Consider the following 17,734-nt stretch of genomic DNA (forward strand, 5'->3'; position numbering starts at 1 on the left):
CCCAAACCTGAGGATACAACCTTGGCACTGAGCTCTTGAGGTGAGAATGGGGGATGTTGCAGGCAGACAGCACCAGCAGACCAAAAAGCGATTACCCCATTCCAGCTCTGAATGTCATTTCTTGCCACGGTGTGTGGATCTGTCAGGCTGTTTAGCTGCAATATGACAGATTGTCCTATTAATGTGTCATCAAGTGCACTTTTACAAATTCATGGCTTGTCTACAACTAACCTGAAAAAAAGAGGCTTAAGTATGAGAAGGCGCCAAAGAAAGTTAAATATTATTAACAAATAAAGTCTGCCACGTAGTTTTGATGGAATGTGAGCTGCTTGGGGGAGGGGTGAGATGCTGTTAACTATTTAGCTTCTCTCCAGCACCCGTTCTGGCTCTCACTCTTTGCCTAACTTTGCTTCCTTCCCCTCTTTACTCTGAAGAGCTCTTGGTTTTTGCACTTGGGTTGTTGATGCCTCAGTTTCCCTGAGACAGAACAGCTGATGGGTGGCTCTTAAAGGCCAGTGAAGAGCTGTACTGTTGTACCTGGATGACAGGAGGCTGGTAAGGAGGTTTTAAAGCCAGCCTGCTGCTTCCTGACCTCACATTTTGTCATTCTTGGATGACACAAGTACAAGATCAGATAAATTTGTGCATCCTTGTGTTACAGAGAGAATCAGGCTATTCGTTCTCTGTGGCGAGCAACGAGTGAAGCTTAGCAGCTTAGCCAGATACCTCCCTTATGAAACGTTTGTAGATGTGTTTCTCCTTTTGGTTTTCTGTTCATTTTAATGAAGAGAGCCCGTCCCCCAGTTCTGTAAATACAACAGAAAGCCCCCACGGAGCCATCCTCCCATGGGACTTGGGGGGGAAGGTGTGTGGAGCTCAGCTCACCCAGCACGGGGCAAAGCATCTGATGCTGTGATGCTCAGTGCCTATTCCAAGCCACTGCTTTTGAGCACTGCCACACACTCGTGTACAGCTCCACAGGCTTCCCAGGAAAATGGTGATTTCTCAGAGATAATGAAGGGGAGGTACAGAACAGGGCTGAGGGGAGGGAGCAGGGAGCGGGCACTGATTTAAATCTGCCTGGCACACAGGCCAGCTCCACTTATCAGTGAGTCTAATAGGAATGTGAAGAGAATAGGCTTGACAGCTCATTAGAATGTGATCCCTCCTCCTTTTTTTTTTTTTTTCCTTTTCTTCAAGTTGATGGAAACTCGTTCAGGAAAGAAGTGCTTATTTGCTGAGGTAGAGCAAGAGCCGAGGAGGGCTCTGCCAGTTTTCAGCCTGGGAAAGGAGCAGCGAGGAACATCAGTGATCAACACTTGGAGGTACTCGATATCCTGCCGGGTGTGACACCAGGCACACATTTCTGCATCCTGACAGCTGCCATCAGGACTCACTGCTCATCATCTCGTTAAAGCGAAGGCAAACCCAGCTAAAGAGAGAAGCTAAGCTCAGGAAAACTTTATCTGCTCCTCATGGACCGAGGTACACCCTCAGCTTCTTTATTTATCCCTGGTTTAACTGTATGATCTGTGATGAACTGACTTTGTCCCTAGAAGGCTGAGCACTTGGCAGGGATGCTCTCAGCCTCTGCAGAAGGGCGGTGACTGCAGCAACCTTGGGTGGCAGTTCCCTGCCAGGACAGGATGAGGACTTGTCACTGAGGTGTCCTTCGAGGGAGGATGGACGGGACCTCTTCATGCCTGCTTTGCAACGAACACAGCGCCTTAAATGACAGAAAGTGAAATCTTCAGAAGAGGAGCAACCAAACAGCCCCCCCTAATGAGTTTGTGTCAGCAGCCCCGACCTGAGCAACTGTTGCCCTGAGCAGTCTGACTTCTCTGGGTTTCATAGCTAAGTGCGTTTTAATCGAGGCTGAAGACTTATTGTGTGGGGGGGGGGCGAGGAGGGGGAGCGACACTGCAAGGTGGGTGGCAGGGCTTCCCAGGGCCCCTTGTATTTATGTAAGCTTCAGGAGCCTGAATGGACTTACCTCTGCCTTCGAGTGAAGCCAGATTTTCAGACAAGTTTATCTATACCGTTTCAATGTGTCCTGCTTGAACAGAGCTCTCTCCAGCAACCAGCACGTCCATGCATGCTGCTCGTTTGGCACTGGATAGCCCAGAGGATTGTCTTTAATAGTTCTAACCTTTGTATTTTTTGTTATTGCTATTATTTTTGTAGAGAGAAGTCTGTGTCTGTTCCTCTTATTGGTGGTGAAGGTTTTTGTGCTTGGAGAGTGCCCTTCCTGACTTGGCCCCTCCCTTTGCAAAATGAAGGGCTGCACCTGGGTGTTAGTGGCCACTTTGCTTTGCCACCAGTTCTGCCTCTTCAGGGTCATGGCAGCAAAGAAAGAGAGAAAGATGAAGAAAGAACCCAATCAGTACACAGAGCCTTTCAATGCCACCCTATCCAACAGCGAGGAGCTGCACGGGCATCCCAAGGTAGGTGGTACGTTATCAGCCCTTGGTTGAACTCATTTTGGCAGCAGTGTGATGCTGGTTCCTCTTCCACTGGAGCAGTCTTGCCAATCTCTTTGATTTTTTAATGAGAATTTCCTCCCCTTTGCACGATTGGTTTCCTAGCAATTCCAACACCTGAGCGTGCCTGAGCTTTCTCAGCACTGCCATTGCACCGGGGAGGGTCGTGGTTGAAAATTACAGGTGGGAAACACGTTGGTGTGCATTGGGGGTGATTGTGGGTCTGGCAGGAAGAGATTCAGGATTTGTGCCCCACTGACAAGTGTAAGGCTGTGTGTGCTTCGTGTGGGGCTGCAGCTGATGGTCTGCTGGCTGCAGTGACTTCTGATGGGCAGGACCCTGCAGTTTGGTGCTGGGGGGTTCAGCCCAGGCTGCAGGATGCCATTTCCACTGAGTCAGTTGGAGACATCAGAATCTTTCAAGATGAAAGTCTGCATAGAATCCACGGGAGTCGGAGGGGAGTTCAGGTCCTAGGGTTAGGAGTGGGATGGGATGGGAGGCTGCAACATTGAGAGCGGAGGGAGCGTCCCCTGTCACACTGCCCCTGACCACTCTCTGCTCATACAGAAATGTCCCTGGTGACCTCTAGAACACGACTTTGATCACAAGCATTAGGGATGGCAGTCACTATAGCAATTGAGGAACAACCTGTCAAAAATTGGGGCATGGCAGAGGGGGCAGGTTGGAACAATTGGGCTGACATTCTAAACGTCCCATTCAGTGCTATTGTGAGAGTAATTGGTTAAGGTTGGGCAAGTCTGGGAACAGTCCTCTGTATAAGAAAAGCTGGCTGCTGCACTTGAAGTGATCATTAGGGGACTGCAGGCAGTGCTCGTTTTTGTTGTCTGTTTCAGGGTTTTGTCAGGACGGTTTGTTTAAGTGCTGAGTTCTGGAGGTGCTTCCATTCAACTGCTTTCTTCCACTTTCTCTGCAACTGCTTCATTCTCCTTCCGCACAGGAGGCAGATATCTATCTGATACAAACGCATTCCAGTCTGTTTTGGGATTAATTTTGCTTGTGGTGTAATACACTGGACCAGAAGCAGAATATATTCTGAAGGCAGAAGCAGGAACCGGTCCTGGTTTATGCTGATAGAGTCACACATACGTTCCTGCTGGAAGAAACACAGCACCCACTCAGGGGTGCTCATTAACACAGACATCAGTTGGAAGCTGTAGTTTCTGTGTTGAAATGCTGTGCTTTAAAATATCCATGGCAAAGGTTTGGCACTGTGAGAGCTGCAGAGCTCAGCGCGGGCAGGTTCTGTTTCGTAAGGATGGGACTAACCCAAACCTCTGCTGTGAATGCTTGTGAACTCTGCTTGATACACACTCCCCAATACTGCAATATGGTTTTCTGCTTGGAATCTCTCCAAGGCTCAAGCATTGCTTCTGAACGTTGTGGGTAACGGTGTCCCTGAGCCCTGGCAGCACTGCTGTGTGCAGTTCTGCTTGGGGAAGGGATGCACAGAAACAACAGCACCGTCCTATTTCCTTGCACTATATAACAGGAAAGATGAAATTCTTTTTTTTTTTTTTTGGGCCATGTACTGTAAAAATTAAGGCTTTGTTTACCTTGGAAGGCTCCATGGACAGCTGGTTGGTTTGTCAGAGCAGGAGCAGGAATGAAATATTAGAGGAGTGGTGATTTTCATTCGTGCTGTTAAAAAGGTAGATTTGTTTTCCTTCTAATTAAGCAGTTTGGGAACAGGTTTGTCTTGGGAATTCTTTTCAAACACAGAGCTGAGAAAGATCCCTTGAACACCATCAGTGCATGAGCCATGCGGTGAGACCTGTGCTGAAGGAGGCAGGCAGGAATCTCAGTTCTCCTCTGATAAACCAATAATTCAAAGGGAAATAGTAAGAATGTTTAAACTATATTTATATATCCCGTTTTCATCTTTGCACAGCTGTCAGTGTGATGTGCTTGCAGAGCACGTGAGAGTTTTCTCTCTGGCACAGGTGGACTAAGAGCACAATGTGATGGGTGGATTAAGAGGTTTTCGTCTGCTGTGTCATCTTGGTTTGGCTGGGAGTGGCTGAGCACAGCTACCACTTGCCAGGCTCATCTTCCCTTTCCCAGGTATGGATCTCACCCACTGGGGGATATTGGCCCAGTGGGGGATATCAGGCTGGCACCAACTGGGAGTTGCTTGATACCCATCTCGTGTGGTTTGGGAGCGGTCCTTCACAAGGTCAAAGCACTCTGTTGCATGCCCAAACCCACTTGGGGCTTGTTAATATTCATAGTGCTGTTGTAGGCATTGCTTGCTGGAGCATCCAGGTAATGTGTTGACTGTGAACAGAGCTGAGTGCGTCAGTGCCTAAGTAGAGTGGATAAGGGAGTGGAAGGAGGGGAGGCATTGGGTACAGACTGAAATACCCACATTTCACTTAAACATAAGAAAAGAAATTCTCCTTTACCATGAGAGTAACACTGGAAAAGGGTGAACAGAAAGGCTGTTGAGTCTCCATCCTTGGGGACGTGCAAAGCAGCCATCCTCATGAACTTACAGGGATGATCTGAAGTCAGTGGGATTGTACCTTCAACGGGGTTTCTGATGATGTAATATTTTTCAGTTTAGTTACCCGCTGTGTGGACAAGGAGTCCTTGAAATATAATTTCCTCTGAAAGCACCACTGAGGCCCTCCAAAGTAGAAGGGAAGGGTTCTCTACCACCTGTAGCAATTCCAGCAGTCGTGCTCCCAAGAGCTGCTCCATTGGATTTATTGCATTCATCGTGGAGTGATGTGTTTAAGGGAAGAGGAGGAGCTTTGTGAGATGGCCATTGAGAGAAATAAAGATGATTTTTTTTTTATCACAGAACACAGTGGGAATGTAGATAGCCCAATCCCAATTGGGATTTGGCTGAGGTACCGACACTTCTGCTCTCAGGAAAGTTCTTGAGAGACCACAAGTGGTCAGGACCTTGGTTTTACATCTCATTAAAAACCAGGGGTGTGCACAACCATGACTTAGCAGTGGCCAACACAGGGTTTTTCGTGCTTAAAAATGGGATTTGTCACTTCTTAGCCAGGTCCAAATAAAACAGAGTACTGGAGGAAATCATTGGCTGACCATTCCGTAGTGAAGCTGACCATGCTCTTGTTGGTGTCGATTGGACATAACAACATATACGTTTGTGGATTAACGTAATTGAAATGCCAAGTCGGGTCATTGTACTTCTGGCAGCTGCTTAATTAGCAAAGAATCACTAACTGGAATCCCATCCCAGATGGGCAAATACATTGACAGCTCTTCGAGCAAAACTTCCAGGGTAGTAACTTCAGGTGTGGAGACTGTAGGACAGAACAATTGGGTGTATCTCCTTGGAGACCACCTCTGGCTCACTGCAATGGAAAGGGTGCTGTCCTCACAGAGCTACAACCTTCTCTTACTTCTTTTCCATCCTTTTCTACCCTGAGAAATGCTGAGGTGTGCCTGAGAACTCTTGGAGATGCCTTTGGATGTATGGACGTATGTATGGATGTATGTCTTACTCATAGTGTTTCCTTCTATTCATCCTGAAAACCACTTCAGCCCATTTCCCTTTGGTCTTTAGCAGCGATGCAGACCGGATCCCCCCATCCCTGAATTTTAGGACAGTTCAGATACAGTTCAGATATTTCTCAGGATCTCCACTCCTTGACTGTAGGTTCTGCTCCTCGTTCCTTCCATGCTGGCTGAACCCCCCCTGGCAGTGCGCGCTGTCCTGGGAGTCAGAGCCAGAAAGAACCACGGGTTCTGCCTGTGCACCGCAGCCCCAGTGATAGCTCAGCTGCTCTTCTGTTACGAGCGAGGCTGCTGAGCTCCTGTTGGGGTCACACGATTATTCCAAAGTGATCATTGCTGTTGTATTCGGATTCCAAAGCTATGTTAAAAGAGCTGATTGAAAGTTGATTAAAAATTGCTGGCAGCGCTTCAGTTGTTTTTAGAGGCACTGCTTGAAGCGATAAAGGCTAAGCTGATTCCGCTGCACTTACCATGAGAATTCCTCCAGACTCCTGCAAGCTTTGCTCTGCAAACAGCAGCCCAGGAGGGACAGGTCCCCTCTGCTGGGATTCCAGGGCTGTTCCCAGCCCTGACTGATACCTGAGTTGGCTGCGAGGTCTCTGGCTGCTGCAGGCGGCTGCTGCCAAGAAAAATAGAGGCTTGCATGCTTATTGCTGGGATTGCTCATGCATGCCGTAGTAATTAAATAATAATACCACAAGGATGGAACATTGATTTTAACTGTCAGTCATCCTTGTGAAGGAGAAACTGGGGAGTGCCATGGCTGTCTTCTAGAGGGGTTTGTAATTTAGGGGGCCACTGGCAATGTGCTGCTTTTCCCCCTTCCTTCCCCTCTTCTTCTTTTTTCCCCTTCTTCTTTTTTTCCCCCCCAAATTTCAGGTGTTTTCCTTTCTCCTTTATTTTTTTCTGCCTTTCTTTTTTTTACTCCAAAAGAAGATGTCTGCTTTGGGCTGTTTCTTCACAGCTGCAGCTCCAGCAAGGCTGAGGACATCTGTCTGTCCTCGCAGCTAATGGTCAGAGGCTGGTCAGGGCTGCTGCCTTCTAGCTGGTGTGCTTCCCCATTTGCAGCAAGCAGGGGGTTGGTGCCTGTGTTGCAGCTTAGAGAAAACCTGAGATATTTGGATATTCCCATACACATCTGCAGCCAGAGCTGCATCTCTGTTCCTGAAACTCTGGTTTGCTGTGTTCTCAAGGTTGTGCTTCTGAGCTCCTGCCACGTGAGCCAGCCCTTTAGGATGAGTGAACTGATTTGATTTTCCTTCTCTTTGCAAGGCAGCTGTTCCATTGCTGGCTTCTGTTAGGGCTCTGTGGGAATACACACTGCATCCTGCCTGAGACGGGCAGTGCTGTTAATGAGCTGCTTCCTTCTCTTGTGTGAGCTGCACTGCAGTGTCACCATGCATCCAAGCAGTCCCATGCACTGGGAAGAAAAAAAAAAAAGAGCATTAATTATTAATTTCCAATGGAAATGTGGAAAGTAATTGAAACAGCCATGTGTGCTGCAAGTAGAAATGGCAAAGGATAAATAATTCAGCTGGAAGAACTCACTGGTACCCCTTAACAAAATGTGCAATCACCAGCTGGCTATAAATGTTGTTTCAAACATAGAAAGTCTGTTGGAGACTAATTTGGGTACAAAAAGAACGAACTAGATGGGCATCAGTAGCTCGTTCTGCTTGTTTGAAATGCACGCTAAATTTAAGCATGCGAGGGAGACTGTTTAACCATAACTCTGATTAATTACAGTGGGGAATACGTGATCAATATGGCAAAATGGTTGGGAATCTCCTTGCCTTGGCCTAGAGCCGGGAGGGAGCTCTCCAGGCTCAGCTTTGAAGCACCAACATTCTGTATATCCTCCCACTGGAGCTCCAGCAGGCTGCCCAAATTGAAGTCTGACTCTTCTTATTCTGCGTGGATTTTCCAAGGCAGATCATACAGATCGTGGTCTTTTCTCCTCTAAGTGAGCTTCCCTTGGTGTTTCTATCCAAAATTTTGCAAAGTTGTTTGTGAGGCTTCTGTAAACGATGACAAAGAGTGATGCGGTAATGGAGAATCCACATTGAATTGTTTGCTACAGAAGTGGGATAAAATGGAATATTGCAGCAGACCCTGAACGTTGTGTCCTCTCTAATGCAGTATGTTTGGACTGGGGATTTGGCTTAGGTGGCAGATATCTGTCTGGTCTGGATACTTTCCATTCTCGGAGTTCCTGAATTGGCCAAATAGACCCAGTTTCATCGGTGTTTGCTCTCGTTTCTCTTCAGATCCTCGAATCTCCAGACCCTCGAATCACAGACCCACGGCGGACCTGGATCTCCTTTGTCCACCGCCCAGATGATGGCAACACCTCTAAAAGGAAATGCAAAGGCAAAGACAAGAAATTAGTAGGTCCCTGCACTGCCATCGGCTAACAAATGTGCACCATGTCTTCCCTTTCCACTGCTGTTACTCAAGGTGTTCTGTGTGCTCCAACTTTTGCTCTCCCACCTCAGAGTGCTGTGTTTCCTTCCCCCCCCCCCCCCCGTTTAAGTTTCCCAAGGTATTCTGGAGAAGCTTGAGACAGTAAGTGCTATATGCTTTGTAAGATGAGTGTATGTGAACTCTGCTGTCAGCGCTCACTTTGGTTTGAACCAGCTGTTTCTTGGGCTGAGCCTTTCTCTTTTTTTTCTGCTCAGTAGAAATAAAATTAACATTTTTCTTCCACTAGATGAAGTGCAAATGTCTTAAAAGATATACTAACCAAGGCCTAGAAAGATAATTTATTGCAATTCAATGAGTTACTGCTCATCTGTGTGTACTTTTCATCTGCTGCTTAGTCAAATATTGAATATGTTTTTAATGCCTTCCTTTTACCTTTCAATGGGCTAATAGCAGGAGTGCTTCCATGCGCTGATGAAACTCCAAGGGAATGATACACATGGAAACAGCACTGACAACACTGATTCATGTTCCTACTACCAGCTTCAAGCTCTGTGTAGCTTTCCTGGCTCATGGCTGGGAGAACTTTTGGTCTACCCATGTGCAATGACCTGGTTCTAATTCTTGTGTTTTCCTTTGGTTTCTTCCTTAGCGTGGTCTTGTTGGGCCTCCAGGGCCTCCTGGTCCCCAGGGTCCCCCAGGAGCACCTGGTGCTGAAGTCACCCGGGAAGTCCTGCTGCAGGAGTTTAAGGAGATATTAAAAGGTAAAGACTTTGTTTTGAGCTTTTGTGATTTGTTTCTTTTGGTAAGCACCGCGGCAAATAAAGAACTGGTTTTGCCAATGTTTAGCTCTAGCTGACAGTCAGAAGTTTGGGAAAATATTTCCTCAGCGCTGCTCAGTTTGCCCAGGGAAGTGGTGAAGTCTCCATCCCTGCAGGTGTTCCAGAACCGTGGAGATGTGGTACTGTGGGACATGGTCAGTGGGAGCAATAGGGATGGGTTAGGGTTGGACTTGGGGATCTTAGAGGTCTTTTCCAACCTGGATGATTCTATGGTTCAGTTTGTGTTAAAGAGTTGAGTGTAGACAAGTCTAACCACACAGCTGATGGCTTCATAGACCAAGCTCTTAAACGAAGCCTTTTTTTTTCCCCTGTCCTTTCTTTCTCCTCAGAAGCCATTGAGCGTCGGGCATCCTTGGCAATTTCAGCACATCCCAGCCAGCTGCCTCCACTCCTGCTCTCCTTGGAGGAAGTTTCACCCTATAGACGTGTAGAGGAGGCGTTCCACTGCAAGCTAAAAGGACAAGTTGTCGTGGATAAAAAGACCCTGGTAGAACTTCAGAACTTCCAGTCGGTGAGAAGAGATTACAGACTGAACCTGTGCAACACAACAGCCATTGTGTGTAGATGAGCTGTAGTTCCCCTGGTCTGCAGGGCTGCCGGGTGTTTCCTGAAAGGCAAGACTGGATGCTATGAACATAGCAGTGCCTTGTTTGTAACTGATTGGATCTCATATGGTGATTACAGCCCTAAAGCTCAGCTGCAGTAGGATGGACAATTAGCTTTAAGTCTTCTCCTTCCAAACAAACACAAGGCTTTCTTTACCTCTTGTAGCTTAGTTGTATCTAAGATAGTTCTCACTGAGGTTCTAGCAGTCCGTGCAAGAGATGGCTGCCCTGCAGCTCTAAACAACAGTCAGCTTCTATTTTGGTTAATGATAAAGACTTGTCCACATTTGGCATTAATCTGAGGGATCTGTTCTTTTTTTTTCACTGCAAACCTTATTCTATTCCAGAGTAACCTTCAGAAGTAGAGAAGAGTCAGAAGCACAGAGCAGTCATTGGTGATAGATATGTGAGCCCAGAGTAAGAGGCATTCTTTTGTCATATGATTCAGTCTCAGTGCTAAAATTCTTTACGTATTGTTTTACAGAAGACTAACAAATGTCAAAGTAATAGCTAAAGCCTGTCTTTGTAGTAAGTAAGCTTTCTTGCCCACTGCGCTGCCTCATCTCTGAAGAATCCTGTCCAGCAGATCCTTTTCTATGGAGGGGTTTTGCTGCTGGGACTTCTCACAGCAGCAGGACTGGAGGCAGAGGTTTTGCTCTGGGTGCTTTCCTGGATCTTTGCCAAATACTCTTACGGAAGCCTGGTTTGACAGCACTGTGGGTGCTGGCACAGAGGCAAGATTGTACTTGAAGTGTGGGCAGGGCTAGAGAGATCTGCTGCCTCATTAATTAGGAGGGAAAATGTGAATAAAGACATCTCAGCAATCAGTGCGTAGGCTGACACTTCCCATGCTTTGTTATCGTATGCCTAGCTCCTTTCTAATTGCTTCTGGCCCTGAAGCTTGTGGGAGGGCTGGCAGGGCCCTGGATGCCAGCCTTTCATTTCAGCTCTGGGACAAGAAGTATCTGGTTTTAGCTTGTGTTCTGATATAGGGGAATTCAACAGGGAGGGAGACAGTGGTTGCTCCCACAAAGATGAAAACATTGTCTTTCGACAGTCCAAGAGGAGAGAATTCCCCTCCCTCCACCCTGTCGGTTTAATAGTGCGAAGAAGCCAACGGTGTGATACTTCCCAGTGAGATGATAGAGGCTGAATCTAACTCTTTGGAACTTACCCAAGGCATTCTGAGTTAAGTGGAAAAGAACACTGAGAGAGGGACCAGCAGTCCTGCTCTTTGCACTCCTATTCTTTGTCATAAGGGTGTTGCGTTGCTCCGACCTTGGGTATTCAGATAGCGTGGTATTTTTCTCATCCTAACTCTCAGAGTGTTGCCTTCCTCTTTTCCTCTCAGTCTCATGATTTTCTTCATATTTGGAATTAAAAGTGATATAGCCTTCTTGCACATCTCTACCTACCTGTGGTTGCTGTACCAGCTCGGTTAACCATAATGACAAAAGTCAATGCATTACTTTCCACAGCCTTTATCACTGATAAGCTAAGCTCACATCTCAGTTCCCTGTGCATGGTTCCTATCTTCAACTAGGAAATAAGACATGGAGTATATGAGAGAGACATGGGGATAAGAGATGGACTGAGGAAGAGAAGCTGATCTTGGTTTGTAGAGCATGACTGGATGCTAACTTCTTCGTTTGCTTTGGGGTTTGCTTATTGAAATAACTGGTGCACAAGTAGTTTCTCAGCATATACAGTAGGTAATTGGTATGGAGTTTAATGGAATATTTTTGCCCAGAGAAACCTCTCCCTTCTCAGAACCAACCCTTTGCACTGTCTATTTCTATGAGCAAAAGAATAACAAAGCCACGGAAGGCGTGAAGAAACAGGAATGTTTTATCAGTGATAATTTACTGGTGCCTACAATTGCCTTCCATGCCCATCCAGTGGTTTTGGAATTCAGTTGCTGATTCCTCTAATAGCTGTAACAGGAAAGGAATGAATTAACAATGCAGTTTTGCACGCAGGGGACTTGGATCTTGATGTAAATCAAACATAGCATTACCAAAAATGACAGTATAGTGATAGCATAAGAATGGCAGCAATTTCATCATATAGTCTTTGCTGTTAGGTTAGCTGTTAGATTGTCTATGTATATAAAGAGAGAAAATGAGTTCCTCTTTTGTGTTCTTCTGTTCCTTAGGGCCAGTGCAGGGCAAATCCCTCCAGACAGCATTCATGGGATTGCATTTACACTGCACAGAATGCCCTTGTGGTGGAAGCAGAGTCTGGCTAATGTGCTTTCTTGGCCCATGGAAGCCCCTCCTGCTTCTCCCCAGCTCTAACTGAACTCATACTGGACAGGCCAAAACTAACAATAAACATTTCTTGTGGAGTTTATTTTAGTCTAAGTCGGATAATCTGCTGTGAGTTTGACTTAAGACTGCTCCCTTGCAAGAGGAGAATCTGCATGCTGTTTCCCTAGGCTTTTGCCTATTCTGTAGAATCTGAGGCTGGAAACTAAATGTGGAATCTGTAAGAATCCAAACAGTTCTTCTTAATAGCACCAGAGCTGTCTGACTTCTACATGAAATGGGTTGAAAACCTCTGGAGACCCATATGATTGTTTCCTCTGCACTTGCATCACAAAAACTGCGTATGAGATTCCAGATTTTTAGGCGTGGGGGGGCTGCTTGGCCCCATCTAAGAGCTTTTGGGGAGTACAAGTAGGGATCTCATGACTCATATAATGGAGGGTGTTGTGGTTCAGCGGAGACAGCAGGGCCAGCAGAGCATGCAGATGCAGTGAGCATGATCTGAGGTATGCAAACCAAACTGCTGTTAAAGGCCTAAGTCTTGGGCAAAGTCCCTAGAGTCATAGAATGGCTTGGGCAGGAAGGAGCCTCAAAGATCTAATTCCAACCACTCTGCCGCGTTAAGTTAGAAGAGTAGGGCAGTGAGCAAAAAGGGTGCCTTCAGATCTCATACTGATCGTTTTGCCTTTGATGGGCATCAAATGCTGAGAGTCAGCTCATCTGGAAGGTAAAATCTGGGGGAAAATGGCAGCAGCCTTGCAAATCTTTCAGCCCTGTTCTCATGCGTGTAAAGTGCTTCTTTTTCATGGGTAGACGTAATTGCTGAGGCCGATGGGGACTTGTTCAAGATCTGCTCTGCTTGTTTTGCAGCCTTTGGCCAAAGGAGCTTTTCTGCGGGGGACGGGGTTAAACCTGGCAACGGGACGTTTCACAGCACCCGTATCCGGCATCTACCAGTTCTCAGCCAACGTCCACATCGGTGAGTGCTGTCCACTCGAGAGGTGCTGGAAGGAGGCCTGCTGTTCTCTGGGTCTCTGGTGGGTCCTGCCTGATGTGAATGTATGATGGCAGCCCTTTGCAGCGAGCTCTGTTTGGTACCATACCCTAAACTGTTTGGGATTTCCTAAGGAGCCACAATATGACTGTGTCTTTTGAACCAAACGCCAGCGAGTGATTGTTGCTGTGTTGTGGATGTTGATGTTGATTTCACTGCTTTACACAGATCATAGTGAGTTGAAGAGCAAAGTCCAGCTCCGTGCCAGAGATAACGTCCGAGTGTTGATCTGCATTGAATCTCTCTGCCACCGATACACGTGAGTTACTGCAATTTTAAACCATAAATACGCATAGGACTTCTCTGAATAGATGGATTCCATCTGGCCCTTAGGCTTTGTACTTGTTTTTTTCCTCCTGATTTGTAATGTTTCAGTGGATGGTGTCAAGTACTCTAAATAGATGAATAAATACTGTGTGTGTTGACAGAACATATCATCCTTTCAGCTGTAGCACGTAAATGCCCTGTATTGGAAGGTCAGCTTGCTCAGGATGAGTTTGGCACGTGGTGCTTGGAGAAGGGAGGCTGGGAACCCGTTGGCTGGGTTGAAATGCACCCAGCAGAGGGCAGTGCTGCTTGGGTAGAGTGGCCACTGCCTCTGGTTGTGCCTGGATTTGGGGAAAATGGCCTTTATAGGGTTGTGCAGATCTGCTCTACCCTGCCTGCAGCTCTTCAAGTGCAACCCTTGTAACAGCACCACCAAAATATATCCATAAAATGACTTATGGTACAGCTTGAAGCCAACAAAGCTATAAATTTGCTGCTGGGCTGGCTGCTTCAGCCTCACCTTTCCTCCGTGACTCAGAGTGCAGTAAATGGGTCTGACCCTCCACAGCCCTATCAGTTTTAGAGCCTTTATTGGAGGATTCATTTGACATGAAGCCTCAGAAAATAAATACCAGCTCTGTTAGGTTTCATCAGCCTGTGAAAAAGACTTGGTTGGTGTTGGAGTACTCATTAGTAACTGGGGTAATTAGCTGTGTGCCCATTGACCTGGTGGGAAGTAATGGAGCTTGTTGACTAAAGCAACTGGCAACTCTTCAGCCTTGTAGACTGTTCTGTAACAGTCATTTATGGTTGCAGCAGTGACAGACTGGTTGCAGTCTTGCACTCATGAGACGCCCTTCAGATTGTGTCAAGAATGGACCTTGGCCTGAGCTTGCAATGTGGGATGCCTGTTGGCACTCAGTGATTCTGGGAGAGCTTCCTTGTTCTGGTAAATGCAGGCACAAGAATTAATTAATGGGAAGATCCTGTATGGATCAGAAAGAGCAGTGGTGCATTGGCACAGCTGCTCAGGGAGGTGGGGGAGTCTCCATCCCCATAGGTGTTCATTGTGGAGATGTGGCACTGAGGAACGTGGGCAGTGGGCACGGTGGGGTGGGTTGGGGTTGGGCTTGGGGATCTTAGAGATCTTTTCTAACCTTTGCCATTCTGTGATTCTATAAAGTGAGATGAGCACTGGCTCTGTGAAAGACATTTCTCTCCTACAGTGGGTGAGAGTGTGACTGGTCGGTGGGATGGAAGGAAGATGGGTGGAGGGATGGGAACCTGTCTGGACAGACATTCTGCTGGCATGATCCGAGCTGCTACCCGTGCTTGTGGAATTTCCTGGGGATGTCTACGTATGCAGTCATTCATTTTAGGGAGCTGAAAGAGCCTTGAGGGCTTTCGGCTGAGAGAAATGGAAACCGAGAAGCAAAGAGACAGTTGGAGTAGAAGAGATTAATGGTGGGAAGTTCCCACCCAAGTGAGGCTTTGGCAGGATATGACACACAGACTGAGCTCTTCAATCAAGGTGGTGCCAAGTGGCTTGCTCTCTCTGGGCCAAATTGCCCCTACCTTTTGTGCACATTATTTCCTTGCAAGGGGGATGGAAGCAGCACGTTTGCACTTGCTAGGTTTCGTCTCCACCCCTTCATGGAAAAAAAGGGAGGGAAGGGGTTGGTTGGTTTGGAAAAACAACTGGATCTGCTCGCAGTGGCTAGGTAGATTTCAGAAAAGCCAGCCAGTCATGGAGCTCTGTGCTTTCCCATTGCTTTGGAACTCAGCTCACATGGGTGGATTACTGTCTCAGGCACGTCCTTCCACCCTGAGTCCTGCACAAGGAGTGGTTCTTCATTAACAGAGGATGACATGAGGAGCAGCTAACCTACATCTCACTGCTGCGAGGAACGTGATGGCAATTTGGGCATTATGGCATTAGAAAGGGACTGATATTACAGAAGGGACCGAGGGGTGATCTGGAGTTCTACCTCAAGCTTAATCTGAAGACCTTTTTTATGTTTTTAAGTTTCTGTGATTCCTGATCCAGATGTCCTCTCAAAACAGCTTTCTGCTGCGGAGTATGTTCTTTCTTGTGTAGACTGTCTGCATGTCTTTTTATGGTGAAATTGGCCTTTTAAACCTTGAAAATGACCTGTTATTGGCAGAATGCATACAGCTAGCTCTTTGCAGAATATCAAGAGTATAAATTATTTGTGATGATCTGTTGTTGTGACTGCCTCAAGGGTTTATTTTCTTTCGCTACTGTTTAGGTCTTTGGAGGTTATTGCTGGTTTGGAAAGTAACAGCAAGATCTTCACTGTCTACGTGCATGGCTTGCTGCAGCTGCAGGTAGGGCTCTGCAGGCTGGGAATCATTTGCGGTCAGTCTGGAATTATTTAATTCTCACCAGGAGGTGGGAAGGTTATTAACCTTCTCAATGAGGTTAAGTGAAGTTAAATGACATCCCCAGGGTGGCTATAGAGAATTGGTGGCGGAGAAGTGGTAGCTGTTCATGGCATTGAGGGACATGATCAGTGGGCATGGTGGGGGTGGGCTGGGGTTGGACTGGATGATCTTAGTGGTCTTTTCCAACCTTTATGATTCTATGACCTTTCCTTTCCCCGTTGCTCGCTCTGCAGGCTGGCCAGTACACCTCCATCTTTGTGGACAACAGTGCTGGAGCTCCCATCACCATTCAGAATGGATCCGATTTCATGGGCATGTTAATGGGCGCGTAGCATCGTCTGCAGCACTGCAGCAGGGAAGAACATGAGTTACAGCCTTACAACATATATTTGACTGAAGAAACCTTTACTTTGACTCTTGAAGACCGCTTCATGTAACTGTTGGCATCTTTTTAAACAAGCAAAGAGCCTTTCCTCTTGCAGATACTTCAGCTTGCTTTCAGAGGCTGCTGCTTCTCAAGGTCCACACCAGTTCATTCACCTTAAAAAAAAAAAAAAAAAATACACTTTTCTAACTCAGAAACAAACTCTGTAATATTTAATATGTGCTTCACCGAACAGTACACTGAGATTTGGCATTTGTTGTAATGTTACTTCACACGATTACACTTGTAATCAGCATGTCTTTGGGGCTGATTGCGGGCTGTTTAAGTTTGTAAATGAAGGATTGAGAGGGGAAGTAAAACAGTGACTGTGTTCCATGTGTTGTGGAGGAAGGAGACAAGAATTTGTCAGCAAAACTGTTTTTCACACAATTGTGAATGGTGTAGGGCCCTCTCTCATGTTCAGACTGAGATACGTTTGACAAGTAGCATGTTGAATTCTCAAGCAGTGCCTGTTTTCAAAGACAGGAATCCAAGGGTTGAACTGTTTAACGGTGGTTCCCTAAATCTAAGTATGTTTCTCTGATCTTACTGATGAAGCCAAATACCTCGCTGCCTGCACAGTTTTATTTTTATGAAAACGTAAGGCCAATGGCACCAGTTCTAGCATGAACTCCCTCAGTTATGTTCTTATGTTTTAGTAAGACATATACTTGGCTCTGGACTGCATCACATACACGGCATCCTCTCAGGTGTCATATATCCGTTTGTAGATCTGTCTGATGCGTTTTGCCAGTTGTGGGTGTTGTCATTTCACTGGGTTTTTCCCTTCAAGAGACACTTGGCCTTTTAATGATGCAACTTAACTAAGGAAATGGCTGTTCAGCAGTTTCATAGAAAGATGGCAGCGGGGCCCCAGTTGGAGTCCAGATACTTTTCTTGAACATCTGCAGTGAATGGAGGATCTCCGTTGCTTGACATTTCAATTTTTTCATGATCCATTACAACACCTTCATAAAACGAGAACCAAGACTGCTGGGGACAGCAGGTGTGAAAAAGTGAGACAGCAGTTCACCACAGTAGTGTTTGTTGGGGCTTCACAAAGTGTGTAACTCACATGAAGATCATTAAACCCTATCAACAAGGACTGGCTGTTTACATTGGGTTTTGGTGGAGTAGGTGTAGTCAGGGCACATGGCCTGTATCCCAGTATGTATTACTATACTGTACTTTCTACTGCGTGAATATTTGTAATAAATTGGGCTATTTTGTGCACGACTTGCAGCAACAGAATCTCCAAGTGTTGTTACATTCAGTGTATGTCGTTACGTGTGGGTTTTTTGAACAAAGTCTCACTGTTGGTAAATCAGAGTTAAAGTATTTATTTTGTTGTAGAACTAAAAAAAAAATGTTTGTCAGATTTTGCTTTGGGATTTGTGACTTTTTTTTTTTCCTGTTTGTTTTGTTTTATTCTTATGATCTCGATAGGAGATGAAT

General features: G+C 46.3%; 1 protein-coding gene across 4 annotated transcripts; it reads left to right on the forward strand.

The window, feature by feature from the left end:
- Positions 1–1,217: 1,217 nt before the first annotated feature.
- On the forward strand, positions 1,218–17,525 carry FAM132A (family with sequence similarity 132 member A). 4 transcript variants are annotated; one of them, XM_046903244.1, is made up of 10 exons: positions 1,218–1,485; positions 1,560–1,858; positions 2,185–2,444; positions 8,261–8,380; positions 9,067–9,178; positions 9,586–9,767; positions 12,999–13,107; positions 13,351–13,441; positions 15,720–15,798; positions 16,089–17,525. In XM_046903244.1, exons 3-10 carry the CDS (start codon positions 2,274–2,276, stop codon positions 16,185–16,187), a joined length of 963 nt encoding a protein of 320 aa, XP_046759200.1. In that variant the 5' UTR covers positions 1,218–1,485; positions 1,560–1,858; positions 2,185–2,273; the 3' UTR covers positions 16,188–17,525. The 4 variants fall into 4 exon arrangements, with proteins under 4 accessions (XP_046759200.1, XP_040507247.1, XP_004947479.2 ...); XM_040651313.2 differs by having other exon boundaries at positions 1,218–1,927; XM_004947422.5 differs by lacking the exon at positions 1,560–1,858.
- The last annotated feature ends 209 nt before the right edge of the window (positions 17,526–17,734 follow it).

This window comes from Gallus gallus, chromosome 21, assembly GCF_016699485.2.
Source record: "Gallus gallus isolate bGalGal1 chromosome 21, bGalGal1.mat.broiler.GRCg7b, whole genome shotgun sequence".
NCBI lineage: Eukaryota > Metazoa > Chordata > Aves > Galliformes > Phasianidae > Gallus > Gallus gallus.